We start from the raw sequence: 18,293 nt of genomic DNA, 5'->3' as shown, positions 1-18,293 counted from the left end.
GGCGAGCGGCCTCCGGCGCGGCGGCGGCTGGCTCTGGGGTGGGACGTGGCGGCTGTTGCTGGCTGTGCGGGCTGCACCGTCGCGGAGCTCCCGGGCTCGTTGCGCGTGGTCGTGCCTTCCACAGCGTGCTCTTTAATTTCGGGTGTAGACTCCTCCAAGAAATTTTTGATTGAATTTCCTGTAACTGGGAGTTAAAAGAGTGGCACTTCCCCCGCACGCAGCCTGGTCTAGCCATTGTCCCAAACTAGGGTGTCCTTTCGTTCTGTGGTTCTCTCTTTGAAGCCTGAGTTTTGTTTCTTTTTATCCCGTTGCTATGAAAAGGCTCGGGGTCTTTGCGATGGTGGGGCAAGGAGCCCGCAGAAAACTCGCTGCTCCACTGTTGGCAGAGCGGCTGGTGAGGGAGGATAGACGTTTACATCGTCCAAGGCCGAAAGCAGTTCCTGCAGATTGTTCCCCAGCCGGTGTTTTCCTTGCTCTGCCCCCATTTGGACAGCAGCTGTCTGTCCTGGGTCACCCTGACCTGCACCCGCCTACCCGCTTAACTTGGTGGAACCACCATCCCAACCCCATCCCAATCTGTACCACATTTCCATTAATACTTGTTTATTCCCAAAAGGAGAAGCAAGGGAATGTTTACGACTCCTGGTCTGAAATGATTCTGTGTAACTTTGGATGTTATTTCATCTAGAAACTTCAGTTTCCATAGCAATAAGATGGCCATAATAGCCTGGCTGGTGTGGCTCAGTAGGTTGAGCATGGGCCCATGCACCCAGGGGCCGCCAGGGTCCATTCCCGGTCAGGGCACATTGCCCGGGTTGAGGGTTAGGTCCCATCCGGTGCTTACTGGAGGCAACGGATCTATGTTTCTGTCTCGCTTTGATGTTTCTCTCTTCCCCTCCCCCTTCCTCTCTCTAAAAATCAATAAAAGCATATTTAAAATGGCCATATTAGTTCCTACTTCGTGGAATGGCTAATGCTTGCAAAGTTGTAAGGGCAGAGCCTGGCACACAGCAAACATGCACAGATAACAGCTGTTACTACCTCTACTAATGCTATTACTGCTACTCTACATTATTCTCAATTATTACACTCCCCTGAGTCCACTAAATCCTCAGCAGTCCCTTAAACACCTGCACTAACCTTAATATTTTCAAATAAGTAATTCAGAATTTCCAAAGTGATTGTGGATCCCAGACCTCCAATAATCCCAAATACCCTATATCCTGACATAAACATGTTTTCAAAATGTTTTTCCTTAGAAATTTATATCTTTGCTGCAAATTATTTATTATACTATGATATTGTCTTCTTTTTATAATTCTTGTTTCCTTTACTAAATGTGCCGTTTTCAAGTAAAACAAAAAAGTATATACTTTTTCAGAAAGTTAGTGAAAACTTGTTTCCCAACATAATAAACCAAAGTTTGCTAAAGATTGTACAGTTGAAATTTACTTTTAAAATACCTATAAAAGACTTTTCAAATCATCTTTACTCTAGTTGTTGAGTAGTAAACCCCTAATTGGGGATTACAGGTGCCAATAATTTGGGATCTTGCTTGGGGAATACCTCTTAGGAGTATGCAATTTGAAGTCCTACACTCGGACCAAGGCTTGGTGGGGTGAGTGAGGGTGGACTACCAAATATCAAGTGAGGGGCCAGTAAGGGGTAGAAGCTGATGGATTAAAGATTTACTGCTGGATTGCCCCTACTTCATGGGGTATAGTTCATTCTTCCTGCTCTGTGTCAAGATCATGTTGCCCACGTAAAGGCTTATGATTGGCCTCTACCCAATCCCCAATGGCCAGCTTTGATTTATTTAGTCTTGATTTATTCATTCTATCAGCTTCCAAGCCACCACTTACTCTCCCAGTTCAAAGCCTGTGTAGGCTTCCTTGTTCTGAGTTCTCCAGCTGGGCCTTAGTACCGCCCTGTCAGCTGACCTCCCATCTCTTCCCAGGAGGTAGGGCAGGCCTTGCAAACACAGCCCAGTGCTTCTATATCTCCCCCACCTGTTCCCTGACTTTTCACTAAAGGGATGGTTTTCCCCTAACGCCCAGTTTTAGACCTGCTGTTCTAACTTGGACATTAAAGGCTTTTTATTAATGAGCAGCTGTTCACAGTTGAATACAGATCATAAAGTCACATTCATTTCGTGATCAAGCAAAACAAAGGCTTGCAGCTCATCCAGTAACAGTTTTGAACAGATACATTTGAAAACAAAGGATTATCTGATGATAATTTTAATGGCTTGTTTTATTGATCTTTTTAGTCTAGAGAATTTTGCTTTCTTTCAATAGAATGCATTTTAATATTCTGGAAAATTATAATTTATTTTTAATATTATCACCATGTAATAAGGTCAGTTGCTTAATAGGAAAATAAAGTCTGAAAAAAACATTTTTATTTTCTACTAAAAGGAAAATTAACTTCTATGAAACATTCAAATAAATATTTTTCATCATAATATTACTACCACATATGTTCAATTATTAATAATTTTTATTGCTAAATACAGACACACCCAAGATAAGAACAATTAAGAGTTAACCAATTCCCTTCAGAAGAGGCCTGAATAGGCATGAAGGAAAGTAATGGATGTCTTTTACTAGAAATGAGTTCAAGTAACAAGAGGGGGTAAACCATTCACATCTCTGTTCCAGTAGTGAAGTTCAGCAATGTCATTACCACTTGGCTAATGTCCACATTGTTGTTAGAGCTCTAATAATAGTTCAGCTATACTATGAGTTAAGTGGACAATCTGAGCAGGTCTGGTCATCTGAGGCCATTTATTATTTCTAAGGATAAATGTATTGAGATGCATACAACCAATATAAAACAATAGTTTATAAAATGATCTGTCTTGTATGTGAGCTGGAAACTGTAAAATAGAACAACGCAAACCAACAATGGAAGCCTAATCCATTCCACTACAGTATGGTAGACATTGTGGCTTTTGCCTTCCAAATCTGAGTCTGTTTTCTCATCTGCAAAATCTGGTTACTAATTCTAGCCTTGTGGATTTATTTTACAAATAAGTGGCATAATATATGTGGAAATGGAGTGGAAACAAAGCAATAACATTGATGAGAGCTTTCAGGTATACATGTTTATCATCTTCAAGTCCAGTAGAATATAATTTTAGCTACAGGAAAAACAGAGGTGAATATTTCTCATCAGCAACCAGAAATAGACATGTTTGTTAGTAACACATTAAAAAAGGGAAAAGAGGAGGGAACACTAAACTTTTAAACTATGATCTGGGTACATTTCCACAACCTTTTGCCCCTTTCCCTGAAAGACAAGAGGGGGAAAGCAGCTCTTAGAAGGAAAGCACCTATACAGCCCTACCCCTCCCTCTCCCTGCTTTTTCACTACTCATGGGATATTTTCCCCATAAACAGTATGTGTTGCCAAGTTTCATCCATTTTTTTCTTCTCAGTGTCCATCATTTTAGCACACCAGGATTATCATAATGATGTCCTAACTAGTATTTTATATTTTCCCCCTTCCTCTAAATCGGTTTGGTCCTTTGCTGTATGATTCCTTTAAATATTTTTAAAACACAGTCTTCTTCATGGTAAGGGTCCTGTTTAAAGTAGAAATTTGCCATCGTCCATCAATTCAAATTCACTTGGGAGGATACCAGTCTTGATTGTTGCTTTTAAACTCTTCATTTCGACCTGCTGCTCCTGGATGCCCCTCTGGCCACCTCTGGCCCTTTAAAATATCAGACATATCAGCAGTTCTTGTTAGAGGTGTTTGTCTGTATATACTATACATTTTATACAGTGAAAATTAACTTGCCTCCTCATCATGAAATATATCTTGCTGTGTTTTTATTTGAAATTAAATACTTTACAAGTGAAAATTAAATATAGAAATTCTCAGCATAAAAAACTTAGTATGTTATATTCTCTCTTCCTAGGGAGAACTTATATCTATAAGGAATCATCTGCCTAAATACATAAATTACTCTAAAGGAAAATACTCTTGCCATATAGCCAGACACACTCATAAATAACTTGCCCCAAAGGAATTAATTTTTCTGCTCATAGGCACTGAGCCCATTACCATAGTAACCATAACTAGTTGGTCTATCAACGGGTGTGAATTTTATAGTACACGTTATTTGAAATGTTAAGTCAGTAAATCAGGATAAAGTGCAATTTCTGTAATATTTTGGAAGAAGGCCTTTATCTTAAAAAATCTGGCAGAGGAAAAGTTTCATTATGCTGCCTACTCATTTATTCATTTAAACAGTTTATTCTCACTTGCTATGGGCACAGTTTGTGCTAAACATGTTAAGTTCCTTAACCTAAAGGAACTTCTCTAATAAACTCAGCTTGTCATTGGTAAACAGAATTAATGGAAGAACAGTTTTTTTTTCATAAGGGGCTTTCTAATCTTAGGATCATCTGATCACAATAGAGTAGTGGATAGGGCCAGCAAGTAAGGAGGCAAGAGGTTTGCAGCTGGTCACACTGCCCACAAATATTCAAGTACTGATTGTAACCCTTATGGCAGGCCCCTTTTTGTCTTACACAGTGTGTCTGCAGCTACTCTCTGGGAAGATGAAGTTGGGGAACTACATCTGTTTCTTTCACGGGAGATTAGGCATTTCTTGCAGCTAAAGCCATCCTCAGGAAGCTGAAAATACCCACTGATGAGCATGGAAGAAAAGTATGACCCTCCAACAATTTCAGATAGGTTTCCCAAACCAAATGTATCATGGATTCAGGTCAAGGACTAAGTATTTCTGTTTTGGTGATACGGGTAATAACTTCAGAGGTGTCTGTGGTACTTTAAACTCCTTTCTTGCTTTGGCAATGTCCCTGCCCACCTTCCCCCTGTAGGAAGGATTCCCAGTTTTCTTTTTCCTTTCCAATTTAGCCACCTTGGGCACATGATGACACTAGGAGACATCTCAGTTGGCATTAGGATCCTTGCCAAATAATAGTGAAACTGTGAAAGAATAAGGGCTGGGATAATGCACTGCGTCGTCAAGGACCTTTTCAGCTGAGCCCCCCACCCTGTCCCTGCAACTGCTGGCCTTTGTCCTCCAGATGCAAGGAGGCATCTTGCTCCATGCCAAAGGAAAACAGGAAAAGATGAATAAAGGGGAAAAGGGTGAATAATAGCCACCTTTTAAGGAGAGTTCCTAGAATATGCTGCAAGGTCATCTCTGTATTTTTTGTAACTCACTGTGCAGAAGTTAGCCACTCCTCATTGCAAGGGAAGCTGGGAAATAGTCTTTGTTCTAGGTGGCCCTGCACCCAGCCAAGGATTCTAATAATTAACACTCATAGAGTTTATTACATACTAGGTACTGCTCTGGTGCAATAACAAGTCTAATGGTTTATTGGGCCAATGATTGACAGATATGGGCAACATTATGGTCATAAAAATGACAGGAGTGGCTACCATTTACAGAGAGCTTGCCATCTGTTAGGTACTGTGTTAGATAACATGTTATCATCAGTCCTCAAATACCACACTGCATAGTAGATATTTTCCACATTTTATAGGTAAAGAAACTGAGAATGAAAGAGACCAAGAACTTGTCTGAGGGCATAGAGGTGGTAAAGTAAACTTAAAATTTGAACAGGAATTTGATATAAATATATTTTTCCTAAGAGCTCTTTTCACAATGGAACATTTCCCCATGTTTGAGGGAAAGTAGGAGGCAATTAAATGTTGGAGCTTGGGCTGTAGGGTTAGATTGTCTGGGTTTGAATCCCAGTTAACCATTAGAAGTTCTGTGGACTGGGGAATTTTACTTAATCTTTTCATATTTCAAGTCTCCTCTGGAAAAGGTGATAACTTCACTGTGCTATTGTGAGGAAAGAATCCACATAGAACTGAGCTGAGCATTGTGTCTGGCACATAGTAAGCATGTGGTAAATCAATATTTTATTATTAATAGTAGTAGTAGTTTAGATAGCCCTCTTTTGGATAAAATGACAAGAGGCAAAAGTAGATGGACCTGCAATAGTCAGAAGATGATGGAACTTAGAGTAGAGACGACAGTACAAGATAGAAACATTTTACTTTTATCAGAAATACAGGAAGACATGCTTATTACCTCCTTATTCTTTTCCTTACATTGACCAAAATGAGAACATTCTATATTTACTCTATGCATTTTTCAGACCTGTTGGGGAGCACAGGAGACTTGATTGGAAAGTTTGTAAGGAGGGCATTCCGAGATATGGGAAGAGTGCTAAAGGTGGCCTGCCCTGTTTATCAGAATTCAGAATTAGGGGAGTGCCGAAGGTTGTGCCCCTAATTATTCCTTGACCTTTCCAAACAAGTCTGTGTATGTGCAGACCCCTGGGTGTTTACTGGAATCCTTATGCTTAATCTTTAGGTGTCCTTGCTTAAAGGACACTGCAAACATATGTGTCCCCCCAAGTTATTTACCTTACTGTTTATATCTAAAAGATAAACTTTATTTCAAGCTGCTGTTACAAGAAAGCCTGAAGATGCAGGTGATTGAGGCTGTCTGGTTCCTTTAGCCAGGCAGTCCCTTAGCCCTCTCTTTCACAGCAAACATTGTGTCAGAGTAATCATTCATCTGTCGCTCAGGGTCTGCTGGTCAGCCTTGGCACAGATCCTGGATAGAACAGTATTTTTATGGTTTATTCAACAGCTAAAAAGCTGCTTCATACATTAAAATGTATTTTTAAAAAATTGAACATGACAGCCAGTTTATGAATGAAGGCAATGTGAAGCCATATTGCCTTTGGATTCTTAACAATTCAGGCATTTAAAAAAGTAGCAGTTAAAGTTGTAACTTGCCTGGCATAAAATATTATAGGCCTATACTATCTCTAGAAAATTTTATAAAAGCCGACAGCCGGAAACCTAAAGAAGTTAAATCAGAAACATTTTAATACTGTGGCTAAAAAGCAAAGTTTTAGAAATTTCTTTTTCTCTCAAATGACTTGTATTAGAAAACTTCATTAAAAAGCTATGGAAAATTTTTGACAAAAAATTTCCAGTGGACTGAATTAAACTTGTGTGAGGAAAGACGACAGATGGTGTCCAATTCTGTGGCTTTCTCAGTGCTCTGAAGGGAAGATTTTTGCATTTCTTCCAGAAACCAATGTAGGAATTTGTTCCATAGATGCTATAATTGCAGTTTGTGGAATTTAGTTTTCTAACAGAAAGGAAGTATCATGAAATGGAAGGTAAACTGGATTTGCATTTAAAAAAAACACCGAACACCTGATTTTTAAGACTTTCCCATCACAGAATGGGGGGAGGGGTTGTTTGGTCTCTCTCCTCCTCCCCATTGTATTAGTAGAGGTTTCTCCCCCTCCAAGGTTGAAAGTGAGGGAAGTATGAAAGTCCTCAACTGGTGGTGTGGACTAGGCAAGGATCAGTGATCTCTGGGCATGAAGGGACTTTCATGTGTTCTTAGCATCTCATTGTCAGAGACCTCTTACCTGCCGTTTCTTTAAAATTGACTCTATTTCTATTCCAGCTGTTTGCTTCAACTTTATCTGTAGTTGCGAGGCATTCCCTTGTCCTCCGGCAGTTTCCTTTTCCTGCAGTCTTCTTCCCTTCCAGGCAGCCCTCCTGGAAAAGACCCGACTTCCTATGCTAGCTAACTATCTCCCCCACTCCTCCTCACGTTCTCTGTCACAAACACATACACACACAGAGACCTCGTCGGGTGCCAGGGACACACCTGCACATTCTTTGCTCAACAAACTGTTACTTCCTAAATTGCAGCTTCAGCCATCTTCTCTCTGATTAGTCAGTTATGACGCTGACACCAATCCACTGTGTACCCCAAACCTAAGGGAACCCCTTATTAAGCTTTTCTTGGGGCCTAATTTAAGTCCTTTTCTCTTGACTTGGCATCCGGACCCAGAATCTTCACTCCCTCCTAGTATAGTCATCACAAAGAATTGCTCCTCAAAAATCTTCCTCTGGTCTTCTCCTCTTTTAGGCCACGTTCTTAAAAAGTTTTACATCTTAGTTTGGTGCCTCCCTTTATAATTTGCTGTAGCCAAAACTTCTGTTTTGGCATCTGGTCAAAACTGCATCCCTGGGACGTACAGAATAAACCCAAGCCCCTCTGCCAACGTGGCACAGAAGACTGCCGCCCTCCCCTTCCTGCTTTTCTCTTGCTTTTCCTCATGTCATAGTTAGTGCTGAGTAGCACCAGACCGCTTGTTGATTTGCCCACATTCCATGCTTCATCCCTTCGACAGCAAAATAGCATCTCCTAGTGCCAGAGTTGTGTTAGGTGGCAGGAAGAAACGCTGAGTAAGGGAGAGCTCCTGCCGTAAAGGCACCCACTATCAAGTGGTGCTTCAGCCCTGGTTCTGGCCACCACACCTTCCTGCATCCACTCTTCCTTGGCTAATCGCATGCTTTATTCATATATCATCTTCGGAAGCTGTCCCTCATCCGTCTCTGTCCTCACTGGATGTCCCCTCGCCCCAGCCAAGTGCCCCTCTAGCACCCTCGGTTCTCTCTCACACATACCATATTGTATCAATGTTACCTTTTTTCAACTACTATTTCTCGAACTACCCTGTGAGCTCTTAGAAGGCAGAGATGGCATCTTATTCCTTGTATTCTTCTCGCTAGAGTGCCTGGTATCTAGTTGATGCTAAACAGATGTTTGTTTGACTGAATGAAATGCCAAGTTTATCCAAAGATATTTAGATCTACCACCTGGTAAGTGTATTTTTTCTGTTAAGCAAGATTAACTATGACCTGGGGCAAATATTCTAGGAAATGTATACAGAAGAAAAAGGTCTGGGCTTCCTTGAATTCTCTCAGCTGTTCCTAATGCTTGCTGAGTGTCTCTGGTTGGAAGGTAACTTTTGTGAGTACCAATTCTACTTGCTCTGGACATGGCTTCAGTGCTTTTATTGGGAGTTCTTCCTCCAAAATAAGCATTCCATTTAAAATTTTCTGAGTAAAAGGTACAATTTTTCTGGTATAAGAGCTTTTGGTTGACTTAGCTACATTAATTTGTGGCTTTTTGGCATTATCTCATTTTATTCTCTTGAAATAAGTGTCTCTTCTGGTGTAGCCTGGGATTGAGGGAGGTCACACTCTTAGGAGTGGCATTTTTGACTGGAAAGGAGAAGTAATCAGAGAAGGAGTTTGGACTTATTCCAAAAGCTTGTTCCATGGATACCAAGAAAAGTCTTCTTAGCATACTGGCCAGCAGTTGGCAGGCCCCAAAATTCAGGACAATCTAGAATTCCTGGGATTACTATGGATCTGAAAAACAGCAACTTAGTCTGTAAGTTGATCTAAAACAGTCTCATTTTCCCCAAGTTCTTAGTAATTAGAATGGCTTAGATCATTGGAATAAGAGCCTTGTGAATGGACAGAGAAAGTCAGATCCCTCAGTATGTATAAAAATTCAAAGTACTTCTAGTCAGATCTAAAGAGGTTAACGCAAAATTAGACAAGCTCTTTCAACTATTTAAAGGATTCTATGATTTGTAGGGATAGCATCTGGCAGCAAGGTGGCATATCTGCTTCTAAATAAAAGATTTCTGAAAATTAAAAGAAATTAAATCAGTACATACACATATAAGGAATCGAAAGAAATTTATATTTTGAAGAAATTTGATTTTTATGATTAAAGTTAATTAATACATTTTATATATTATAAAAATATTTTAGCATATTTTTTTGAAAACGCTATAGACTTTCTTGTTGGGCAACAAAATAGCTCAGGGGGGAAAAAAAAGCAGTTCTTATATTTTTGTTTTCAGCCTGTTCTTCAGAATAGCACTTCAGTTGTTTCCTGAAAAGAAAAACATACAAATATATATTTTAAAAGTAGTAGTAACATAGAGTATGATTTAAAATGTTTTTAAATTTTAACTTGTCTAACTAGTATAGTTAACAGGGCAAAAGTAGTAGGTGAAAATTAGTTTTTCAAAGTTTATCAATTTAATATTAGAATCAATAATGTATTCTTTTTGTGGAACAGTGGAAAGAGAGTAGTAGTGCTTATACATAGTATTTTTCACATTCCATTTTTGTCCATTTATTTAATGGAACTTCATGACTCTCTTAAAAGTAAAATATTATTAATTTGGAATGCAAAGTTATATTTAAAAACCAGCATTTCGTTTCATTAATGGTTGCTTTAGTCTGAATGTATCCCCCTCAAATTCATATGTGAAAACCTGATGTGATGGTATTTGGAGGTGGAGTCTTAGGGAGGTGCTTAGGTCATGAGGGTGGAGCCCTCATATGAATGAGTTTAGAGCCCTAATAAAAGAGATGCCATGGAACTCCCTCACCCCTTCTGCCCTGTAAGGATACAGCCAGAACAGACTTCCAGCCTTCAAAATTGTGAGAGATAAATTTCTGCTGTGCATAAGCCACCCAGGCTGTGGTATTTTGTTATAGCCCCTTGAATGGACCAAGACCAAGGGGTTTTAAATCATCTTATGTCTTAATTGAAGAATGATGCATTATTTAGTAGCAAAGAAAAAGCTGTTGATTAACATTTTTATTTGGAAAAAAAATCCTAAAAAAATGCCAGGAACAATATCATTTACTAATTAAGGTAGGATAGTAAGAAGCTAGGGAAAGAGTTTTATTCTCTCTGCATTAGCTGCTGGGCCAGTAGAATGTAAACATGAAGATGCTAGTGGTACTTTGCCATGAGGGATGATGGTGTTGGTGGAGAGCCTACCTGGGAGTGGCTCTACTACCAAAGTGAACGAAGCCAAGAGATGGGAGAGACACAGCTTCTGGAAGACATCATTTGAGTCCTTGGGTCTAATGGAGGCAGAAATTAAGACTACTTCTGGACTTCTCCCTTAAATGAGTTCACGTTACTGCCCAAGCCAATTGGAACTAAGCTGAGACCATGTCTTGGAGTCCACAGTGATACCATGCACAAGTGTGGTGCGCTGTCTTTATTAAGTAACCATTTCCTGGTAGCTCCGTATGTGGAGACATTCATGACATAAAAACCGAACTGTGCTTACCTAGATTTACGTTCAAAGTCAAAACTGCAGCCATAAATATTTCCAAGAGCATCACTCTTCCCATCAGACAGCTAATCACCGTAGTCATTGTCTGGGCAGCGGTACCCACAGTGGATGCTCTGCTGCTGCCTCCGCTGCTGCTGCTGCTGCTGCTGCTGCTGCCACCGCCGCTGCCACTGCTGATGCCACCGCCTCCCCCGCCACTGCTGCTGCCACTAGAGACAGACTGCACCGGGAGGCTGACAGGCCTGGATTCCACCCAAGCAACATTATCCAGAATAAACTCAATCTTATAATTTTTCCCTAGGGGGGAAAAAAATCATCGTGGTGTTTGACTTCCTTTTATTGTTTGTCATACACTTCCAATTGGGTTTTCATTGACTTACAATAATGTATGATTCCTAACAAAGTATTTTTGAAATTGAGTCCAATGAATTAGTGTGAGTATAAACAAGTGTAGAGAGGGTCTCTGAGTCTGAAGTGTTCAATCTGCCCATCAACTATGGGCAGGGGCACTCTGATGAGGTCTTTCTGTAGCATCCGGGCCCCGGAGAGAGGCGGTTTGAAATGAGGGACAATAGGGCCTGGAGGTGAAAGTGCTGAACCTCTGCTTCATCCCTACGTACTTGACCGAGAGTGGAGAACCCTCAGCCTCACTTGAGGGAGGTGGGGATGAATGCTGAACTTTTAAGAGTTGAAAAAATAGCACAACAAACACCCATATGTCCTCCACTTATTTCAACATTTTTTAACGGTTTCCCACATTTGCTTTAAGTCAGATGATACTTTTTGTTGCAAGACTGTGACCCTTTCCTCTTACCCCAGGTACACAAGCTTGAAGAAATACTTGTTAAATCGTTTTTTAGAGAGTGAAACATTAAAAAAAAAAAAATTCATCCAAAAAATGTTTTTAATCCACATGTTAAATATTCCCACAGTTTTGAATATGAGATCAATATATTTTTCCTTGACATAATTTATTCTGGGACTACTGTTATCATTATTACGGTAAGTGGTTACCACACAGAACAGACTTTGCAATACTTATAGACCTTGAAGTTTTATTTCCTTTTTTTCTAAAAAAATCATTTCTGTTTTCATTCTTCCTTTCTTTTTTAGGGAGAGAATTTAATTAGCTCTTGACCACATTGTGTTTTCATAAACAACAATGTGTTCTATAACCTTCAAGATGGTCGGCCATTGTTCTATAGACTTCTATCACTGTTAAAAATTCATGACAATAGCGCATTTGTCTCCTTTTTTTCACTTTGAAAAACTGAATTTTTGTGGCAGGTGTATTTTTTTTCTTAATGATTTTTATGTGCAAAAAAATTAAGTTTTTATCTTCTCCCCCGAAGAACTATGAGGAAGCCCAGGCTAGCCTTGTGGAGAGGCTACTCCTTGGAGAACGGAAGAATCCAGACAAAACCCAGAATCAAGACCTTAGGGCTGTAGCTCCAATGAAGCCAGCCCCGCAGAAGCTTCAGACATCACGGAGCAGAGATGAGCCATCTTTGCCCAGATTCCTGACCCACACTATTGTGAGCAAATGAAAAGGCTGTTGTTTTAAGCCGTCAAATTTTGGGCTGACTTGTTATAGAAAATGAAATAAGCACTAAATATTATATAGGCTGCTAGGGCAACATGTTTCAGATATTATATCCATCAGTAAGACTATTTTTATCCAGGTTACTCAAAGATGCAGTCTCAGCTGTTTAGTCTCTTCTTCTATCCTTTTCTCACCTACTGCTTACAACCCTATTTTCTGTGTTAGAAACCACAGCCCACACCCAGGTGGCCCTGCTTTGCTCTTTAGAACGCTATAAGTAGAAGCGTGCATGCTGCCATGCTGCCCGGCAACAGTGTGATGTGCAAGGGGATTTCCCACCGTGCAGGAACTGTGGGGGGACCTGCTAGGAGGAGTTACAGGAAAGATGCTTTATTAATTTTCTCAGATGTGCTTTAAAATTGTTAGTCTACAAACTGCCTACCTGACCTAAAGATAATGAAGAGATGACTATATTTGACCTTCCTTACTGTCCTACACTTGATGAAAAGAAAGAAAGAAAGAAAGAAAGAAAGAAAGAAAGAAAGAAAGAAAGAAAGAAAGAAAGAAAGAAAGAAAGAAAGAAAAGAAAGAAACAAGAAATTAGGAGCAGCGGCTCTTTCTCTATAGCAGGTCAGATAGACACTCCAAGGGAGGCTTTGAACTCTGAAAGACAATTTACTGTATAAAAGGAGAGTGTATTTTGTTATCATGACAAAATGCCCAAACCTAGATCATTGCTTCAGCACTCCAGTAACCTGGTTACTTTGGAGCATTGCTATTTGGAAGTGGTACTTTGAAGACCTTGGTCCCTAGGTCAGGTCTTTGCCACTGGCCACTTCTTGGGTCCACCTTCCTGGGGTGGTGGACAACCTGCTCTGCAGGCAGGGCTCTTGTCAGGTGCCTCATTTCCCATAAAAGGGTCCCAGTCCTATCACCATTTAGGCTGGCTGTTCAAGAATTTGGCTCTGCCCTTAACCAGCAAGCATATGGGATACTCAGGGTCCTTGTCCAAGAGCACAATGTTGAGCACATTGCCATTTGATCCTCATCAAACACAAGGTTGAGATATTGCTGCCTAATAGGCAGACCAAATTGTCAAGTGTAGGCCATTATTAAAGCACAAGGAAACAAAAAATAAGGAAAAGATTCTTCTGGAAGGATTTTAGTTGTTGATATTTAGTGATGATGAAAAACATCAGATGACTATTAGAATTATTTTACTTATTTTACTCTTTATTTTTACTTTTATTCTGTGTGTGTGTGTGTGTGTGTGTGTGTGTGTGTGTGTGTTTGAAATAACAGTGGTAAGAAATGGGAGTGCTACTACACAGCTTTACAGAAGTTAGGCTATAAAGGTCCTAAAAGGGTCCCAGATTGAGGTAAACAGATTAATGGAGGCCTGTCTCAAGTATAAGCAGTTTATCCATTTCATTGTTTTAGGTACTTTATAATCTATCACCAATAGGATCTGTTTTTGAACATATTAATTTGGCCTCAGAAGGAAGGCTTTTACTAACTAGAGTTATACCATCAACTCGAATAGAGATAATTTAAGAAACATCACTGTGGAAGTTATGACTGTATTTACTGTAACAATGTTGAAGATATCACTTAGTAAAGATTCATTGGATATGCTTTATGAGAACTCATAGGGGTCCTTTATTCTGATCTCAGAGCAACTCCTGCATAGGGTATTAAAATTATGTGATCCTATCTTATCATTTCTTTTCTTTAATTTGAAAATCTGTTAATTGCTTATATTATAAATGTAATAATACATATTTAGTGAAAATTAGACAAATACACAAATGGATAAAAATATGAATCATAAGATAATTTTGATGCATATCCTCAAATTGCCTGTTTAAATTTTTTCCATTGCTTATTTTAATTTCTAGTTTGTTTTGCATATTTAATATATTTTTGTAAGCTAGACTAAATGTTTTCTGAAAAGTCAGAGTATGGGGTTCTGATTTCTATAATTTATTGAACAGCGTATTATGGAATGCTTTGTTCAATTATAATATATGTGAGGATCCAAAATAGTATGCTCACCTGTTCTCAGAAGAGTAAGGTCCGTGTAGTTGGCCCAACAGCTGCTAAATGGAATTGTTGTATTTCCACCAAGACCACTGATTTGGTTATTGTTGGAGTCCTTTAGTATGGCCTTCAAAGTCAATGAAGTAATCCCAACTGATACACAATTACCCTAAAGAAAACAAACAAACACAAAACGTAGAGAATTCGAATTGCCCTGTCCCATGCGTTTTTAAAAAAGTATATGTGAACTTTATCTTAAAAAATGCCTCGTTACAAATTTAAAATCAGTAGAAGCATTTTTTTCTACACAAAGAATTCACAAATATGGACACTGTTCATGGAAAAGAAATATTTTTAAAACAGTACTAGACAATATCCTTACATCTCAGGTAGGCAGAGTACCAGGATTAGTGAAGTTGGCTCACCCTCCTGAATTTATAGCTTAATTCTCCCACTTAAATGAAGCTTCGAGTTATAACTTACGTCGGGATCTACTGCCTTTACTGAAGGCTGCTGGGAAAGCGGCTGTCCCAGCTGCGCTGCCACCGGCTGACTGATCACTGAGAGCGAGGACACAAAGGCCACATGATGAACAGGAAACGCAAACCTTTCAACTGGTCGGGCAGTCACCTGTGAGTGGTCATGAGGGATGGAGTGGTTTTCACATGATAAACTGCATTCAGTAGCAAACTCATCTTAACCAGGCTAAGCATAATATTCATTTTTATTTTAAAATATGTTAATATGTGCAAATATTATTATAATATCTCCTCTAGATCAAATTCATGAAGCATTGTTGTAAATATTCAAGGCAAAGCACATTTTATTCCAATAAATAATTTTTTAGAAGACAGGCTCCTTTTTAACCTACTTTATCATTTTAGTGATACCATATAAAATAGCCAATAATAAATTAGACATGCCCTCTAAATTAGTCTTGAAATAGGAAAAAAAAATTGAAATAAGAAATTAGTAACAATGTTTTAAGTAGCCAAAGTGTATTTTTCTAGTTGTATTTTCTTACCTTAATCCATCCAGAATCACTTGGGCTAGGGATGGGATTGATAATAGACATGGAAGAGACATTAAATCCAAGGGTACTACTGCTTTTTCCTAAAATTACAGCTTGCCCAAGAGAAGCAGCAATTTCTTGGAGTTCAGATAATTGCATCTGACCTATGAGGAAACAGTATTATGACATAAGGATTACAAGAAAGTGGAATTGTGAGAACACATGATAGTTTTTCACTTAAGTTTTTGTTTGTGCATAAGCTTAACGTGACAAAGTCATATTAACGAAGTTAGGAGACTGAAGAGCTCAGTAGAGTATGTTTTAAAGCTGGAATTAAAGAAAAAAAAACAAAGGTAGATAAAATAGATATAAGAAAAATGAATAAAAGCACCCTTTGTTTCTGGACATCCAGCATCTTCCATATCCTGAGTCCTGCCTGGAGGATTCTGACCACTGAGTTTCTTCCATTAAGACTCGGGAAGGAGGCCATGTCATAGGCCAGCAGGTCTTGCATTTGAAAATCACAGTCTTAGGGAATTTCAGTTCCTATCAATTTTAAAGGTCTCTTGGGGTTGATTCAGACTCTTCTGGACAAATGCTCAGTCTACGGATTCCACCCTCTCCCCCCACTTCCTCTGTGTATTCTTCTCCAAGACAACCTCCCAGGCAGGCGGGTTCATGTGACCTAACGATAGCAGTACAAGGGCGCTTCGTGCCTGTACACTACTATTGCCACCTGCCCTCACTGGATTTTGGTACGGTGTGGCAGGTCTGACCTGGTCTGCCCTGTTAACAGATACTCTGACCATTTGACATGTGAAGGTGTCCATTTCTGCAGACGGCCACCTGGAAACCAAAGACCTTATCTTGAAAAGCTCTCATTCCTGACCTTGGGTTCTGCTTATCCAGAGGTCCCTCAGTACTTAAGGACCCTTTTTTAGGAAACCTGGCAACGTCTGGGCCTCCCAACACTGTGTGAAGGCAGTGGGAGCCAGGGGACTGCTACATGCACATCTTTTTGCCATTTCCCAATATTTTGCTATAATGTTGCTCCATGACAAGTGTAGGCTTTCCTTGAGTCTTAAAACTGTATCCTAGCAAAGGTCTGGGAAAAATACCATTGGTCTGTCTCTCCCTCTATCCCATCTCTAGTTCTTAGACTATTTGTACCTAACTAGATAAATCTGACTAACAAGGTAAAACTGCTTTAAGGGGATAGAGGTTGGGAGGGGTTGTGTGTGAGGAAATTTAGATCACATATAGACAATACATCATAGTTTCTTTGGATATTTGAGTGGCTAGTATGCTAAATATTGGACCCTAATACATGTAAGGGCTAACCAGGATTTCTAAGAGTTGGTGAGCAATCTGCATATGAACCATGGACGCACTATAACTCCTAGGTTAAATTAACAGACTCTCTCGGGTCCAAAGCCATCCTGTCAACACAGGAATTATAGGGCTGATGAAGGGAAGTAACCTATGACAGGGCAGAGAACATCATGAGAGAACTGGTTATAATCAAGCCTATGCTTCCTGTTTTCTTCAACAAAGAGAGTTGATCAGCACCTCCCTCCACTCATGCAAGCCTTTCCACAGGCTTATCCCCACAAGGGAGGAACCTCTTGCCTGCCTAACTGGTGGAATTCCAGAATGGCAATGTGGCTCATGTAGAGAGTCAACATTAAACAAACCTGCTGGGGAAATGAGTGATGACCCCTAGTGGCAGAAGGTGAGCTCTTCACCCACTACACAGGTTTACCCATAAAACAACAGCATGGTTGGGAATTAGTCCCTGGGGATTAGCAGCAGGAGGCCAGGAAGGTTCAGTGGCCTCTAGAGAGGCTTGTGAAGAGCAGAGAAGACCATTCATCTTGTAGCAGAGAATATTAAGTCCAGAGGGCAGCATGAGGGCCTGAGGTCATGAAAGTCCCCTTGGTATTCAGATACCAACTTAAACAGACTGAACAGATGGAGAGGAAGAAAACCTGAAGACTGAACATTTCCCCACCCAGATGCCCAAAAGGAGTCACTCTAAGGAAATAATTTAAAGCAGCAAAGACACCTGAAATGGGACAGTTGAGCTTCTTTTTATCTGATACCTAGAAAATGAGGGTATGGAGAGTGAGGGACAGGCAAAGGGGTGATGGTTGGTGAGGAACAGAGAAAGGGCTGATGGTTGGTGAGGCTGATTAGAGTAGTCATAGGAATAAAGATAGAACTTATGCTTGCCTATTTGTACTTGTTGGGTCAATCTGTGACTTTACTATGGAAATCTATTTCACCACTCCACTACTCTTTCCTTAGGAAAACATCCACAGTCCTTCTTCAGCTTGTGAACAGGAGAGCTCCTTTTGGTTTCCCACTGTCTAGCACCTACTGCTCAACCTCATCTCCAGCAGCTCGCCTTTGCTGGCTCCTTCCACTGCAGACCTATTGGGCCTTTCCAATTCTTCTAAAGCATCAAACTCTCCGCAACTACTCCTCAGCCTTGAACTTTCCCACCTCCCTATTTTCATGTTCAAATCTCTCAGCTGTAAGGCCACTACTCTAGGTCACTTCTCAGATCTTCTATATTAGGTGAAATCCTTTGGTTGAACTTGTTAATTGCTACAATAATAGCATAGAGGCTCAAATTCCTTCATAATTCCAAAATAGGTTGGGATTACAGGAGTAGGGCCGGAAAGGGGGTCTCTAGGCCCTCCCA

At 40.0% G+C, this 18,293-nt stretch overlaps 1 protein-coding gene across 1 annotated transcript in view; it reads right to left on the bottom strand.

The window, feature by feature from the left end:
• The window catches only part of PKHD1L1 (PKHD1 like 1), a gene marked incomplete at both ends in the record, with an annotated part of 145,722 nt that overhangs the window by 1,224 nt on the left and 126,205 nt on the right, over positions 1 to 18,293 (bottom strand). The window contains 4 exons of the mRNA XM_079796306.1: positions 10,986 to 11,288; positions 14,590 to 14,743; positions 15,058 to 15,204; positions 15,599 to 15,750. Coding sequence (XP_079652432.1) covers positions 10,986 to 11,288; positions 14,590 to 14,743; positions 15,058 to 15,204; positions 15,599 to 15,750 — 756 coding nt within the window. The remainder of the gene's footprint in view (positions 1 to 10,985; positions 11,289 to 14,589; positions 14,744 to 15,057; positions 15,205 to 15,598; positions 15,751 to 18,293) is intronic.

Source organism: Cnephaeus nilssonii (genome assembly GCF_951640355.1).
Source record: "Cnephaeus nilssonii genome assembly, chromosome: 18".
Classification (NCBI taxonomy): domain Eukaryota; kingdom Metazoa; phylum Chordata; class Mammalia; order Chiroptera; family Vespertilionidae; genus Cnephaeus; species Cnephaeus nilssonii.
This window is presented reverse-complemented; position numbering and strand designations above follow the sequence as displayed.